Source organism: Pan paniscus, chromosome 2 (assembly GCF_029289425.2).
Source record: "Pan paniscus chromosome 2, NHGRI_mPanPan1-v2.0_pri, whole genome shotgun sequence".
In the NCBI taxonomy this organism is placed as follows: domain Eukaryota; kingdom Metazoa; phylum Chordata; class Mammalia; order Primates; family Hominidae; genus Pan; species Pan paniscus.
The window spans coordinates 95,998,608-96,002,277 of NC_085926.1; the positions used below are offsets into that span (position 1 = coordinate 95,998,608).

At 32.2% G+C, this 3,670-nt stretch overlaps 1 protein-coding gene across 1 annotated transcript; it reads left to right on the forward strand.

Moving 5' to 3' along the window:
* Positions 1-2,113: 2,113 nt before the first annotated feature.
* LOC100971251 (olfactory receptor 5AC2) lies at positions 2,114-3,043 on the forward strand. The gene has a single exon (XM_003821889.3). The coding sequence runs from the start codon at positions 2,114-2,116 to the stop codon at positions 3,041-3,043; it is 930 nt and encodes a 309-aa protein (XP_003821937.2).
* The last annotated feature ends 627 nt before the right edge of the window (positions 3,044-3,670 follow it).

Genomic DNA, 3,670 nt, shown 5'->3' on the forward strand with positions numbered 1-3,670 from the left:
GAAAATCAATCTTATTACTTCATGAAAATATCAGATACTATATTCATAATAGCAATAGAACCTATGAAGCCCTTATGAGTAAAATTTAATAAGAAAAGTGTTGAAAGTGTATAAAAAAACTATGAAAACAACTATACATGGATCTATCTTACATAATTTCCAGATATTTTTGACTATTTCAAAAAATCATTCCTGCTCTCAATAGTTGTCTATTACCAAATATTTAAATGCAAATTATCATGAAACATAAAAGATCATTAATAGATATTTTCTAAGAAAAATTTACAGGTTATTTATTACTAATTTTACATTAGAACTATCAATGCCAAATATTCCTTACTAAAGGTAAAAATAGCATTTTATTATTCTTATTTCTATTAACATGCAGGTAATCATCATTTTGTACACATTTACCTCAAAACATTTGGGAAGCTCTATGCTGGAAATTCTTTCAAAGATAGTTTATAAGTTATAGAAAAAAATTAATCTTTATCTATGTTCATATCATATTTATATTTATACGCAAAAAATTAAAAATAATATAAATGGAACTATGTAATTTACATTTCTTTCTATTTTGATTTTTTTACTTAATAATGCATTGAGAAAATGCTCTGATTTTTAACAGGTACAGCTCAAATCCATTTTCTTTATATCTGAAGACTATTCCACAGTCAGACTGTACCATAATTTATTCAGTCATTCTATAATTGATGAGTATTCTTTTTGTTTCCTGGCTTTGTCTTCATGAACAATGCTTTATTAGGTATCCTTGTGTTTTACGTTTGTATCTGGGTGACAATATTTCTAGAATATATATCCAGAAGTGAGATTGTTAGATCAAAGATATATAAATTACTAATTTTGATAGATGTCAGCTTTGAAAGGCAGTTAACATTTATGTCAGTTATTTTAGATTGCAACTCTTTTTCAACTTTCTATCATCAGTAGATATTATTTCTCATTTTACTTTTTTGTTTATTTGACAAATGAAAATGATGCGACAATTTAAAAAATATCCTTAATTATTAAGGAGGTTGAACATTGTTTCATATATTTATCGGTTTTTTTTTTACATATTTATTAATCATGGTAAACATATCTGTTCATATTTTTCACCCATTTTTTTCATTAGGTTGTCTACTTGTTCCTGCCAAGTTGTAAGAGAGTATATGTGTTGTGTATATATTTTTATAAGTATTAATGCAAATTTGTTACAGATATTTTTCCAACATGTTTTGTCCTTTCCCATTTTTTATGAATTCTTTTGTCATGCCATAAAAATTAGGTAGCTATGCCTATATTCAATGATTAGCCTAATTCTCTTTCTCATGCAATGGTTTTGGATTTGCATCTTTTTCCATTGCAATGGTCTTCCACATGGTTTTATTGCCTCTGGAGGGTGGTAGAATATGCCACACCAAAATATGCCACTTTGGCAGATGGATTATTTTGAGCTAAAGGTACATAAAGAAACAGCAGATGGAAGAAGGGCATTCTAATTTCACCTCTAAGTCTTCCTCAAAACAAGTGGTTAAAAACTCCCATGTAAAAGATGCCCTCCCTGTACCAGAAGAAATGAAACATTATTTTCATTTTTTAATGAATTCTATCCAAGAGAATTCTATACAAACAACGCTTGTTAAAATAATTCTAATCTTCCTTTTACCTCCCTACATAATTTAGCTGCTTTTCCACAATTGCTTCTCTTTGTTCAACCTAGTATGAAAGCCTTTAGGTTTTGCCACATGTTCAGGTCTTCATTTACTTATAAGGACTTTTATGTTATGTAAAACTTTTATACATTTGTATGCTTTTCTCTTCTGAATCTGGCTTATGTCCATCTGATTCTCAGGCCAACTGAGAGAGTAGAGGCAAAATTTTGCCTCCCCTACACCTCAAATATATGCATTCATTTCAGTATTTTCCAATTTTAGTGTCACATACCTAAACACACACTTTATAAACAGATTTTACTAATGGATGTAAGTTAGACTTTAAAAACTGTTAATTAAATGGGAAACTCAAAGGTATAAATATAATAAAATGCCACCGCTTTGTGTTATCTTTAGTGATTGTCTTTGTAACATGTTTTCTTATTACAGTGACGAGTATGGATATATCAGAGGGAAATAAGACTCTTGTGACAGAGTTTGTTCTCACAGGACTTACAGATCGACCATGGCTGCACGTCCTCTTCTTTGTTGTGTTTTTGGTGGTCTATCTCATCACCATGGTGGGCAACCTTGGACTGATAGTTCTAATTTGGAAGGACCCCCATCTTCATATGCCCATGTACTTATTCCTTGGTGGTTTAGCCTTTTCAGATGCTTGTACTTCAACCTCTATAACCCCTAGGATGCTGGTCAATTTCTTAGACAAGACTGCAATGATATCCCTAGCTGAGTGCATCACCCAGTTTTACTTTTTTGCTTCCAGTGCAACTACAGAATGCTTCCTCCTGGTGATGATGGCCTATGACCGCTATGTAGCCATATGTAATCCCTTGCTTTATCCAGTGATGATGTCCAACAAACTCAGCGCTCAGTTGCTAAGCATTTCATATGTAATTGGTTTCCTGCATCCTCTGGTTCATGTGAGTTTACTATTGCGACTAACTTTCTGCAGGTTTAACATAATACATTATTTCTACTGTGAAATTTTACAACTGTTCAAAATTTCATGCAATGGTCCATCTATTAACGCACTAATGATATTTATTTTTGGTGCTTTTATACAAATACCCACTTTAATGACGATCATAATCTCTTATACTCGTGTGCTCTTTGATATTCTGAAAAAAAAGTCTGAAAAGGGCAGAAGCAAAGCCTTCTCCACATGCAGCGCCCATCTGCTTTCTGTCTCATTGTACTACGGAACTCTGATCTTCATGTATGTGCGTCCTGCATCTGGCTTAGCTGAAGACCCAGACAAAGTGTATTCTCTGTTTTACACGATTATAATTCCCCTGCTAAACCCATTTATTTACAGCTTGAGAAATAAAGAAGTCATGCATGCATTGAGAAGAGTTATAAGGAAGTAAACAGTTCCAAAGGGAAATGTCAAATCATTTATTTTTTCACCCTTTGCATAAACAAGTCAACAAGTCTTGTGGTTAGCCATGGCTCTGCCATTTCATCAGAGGGCTAGTGGTCAGGGTTGTCACTGAGCACTACGTGAAGAAACCCAGCTTTGTACAATGTTTACTTGGATTTGGGTCCAGTTGAAGTGTCTTTACATCATCCATGGTTGATTTCCTTAAAAACATTTTACTTCCTTGTTTTCCGAACATTTAATCTTGAAAATTTATTATTTTCCAGGGACCCTACACCTAAATTCCATTGAATAACCGACAATAATTGAAACTGTTATATAAGAGCCATTTAGTTCACAAACCTAGTTTACTGCGCTAGGCTCTGTGATACCCTACCATACAAGAATAAAATGATAAAAACTCAGAGTCTTGCAGAAAAAGTGTTCTAGAAATAAAAGTGAGAAATAGTAATAAAAATTAAGAGTTAAAAAATGGTGTATTTTTTAATTTTTAATTTCTGGTATATCTTAATGACAAAAATTTTTAAAAGCTTGTCTTGAACAACGGACCATCAAAATTTAAAACTTTCCATATCTAAAGTCGATATACTAGCTTTAGTATAAGGCATTATATAAT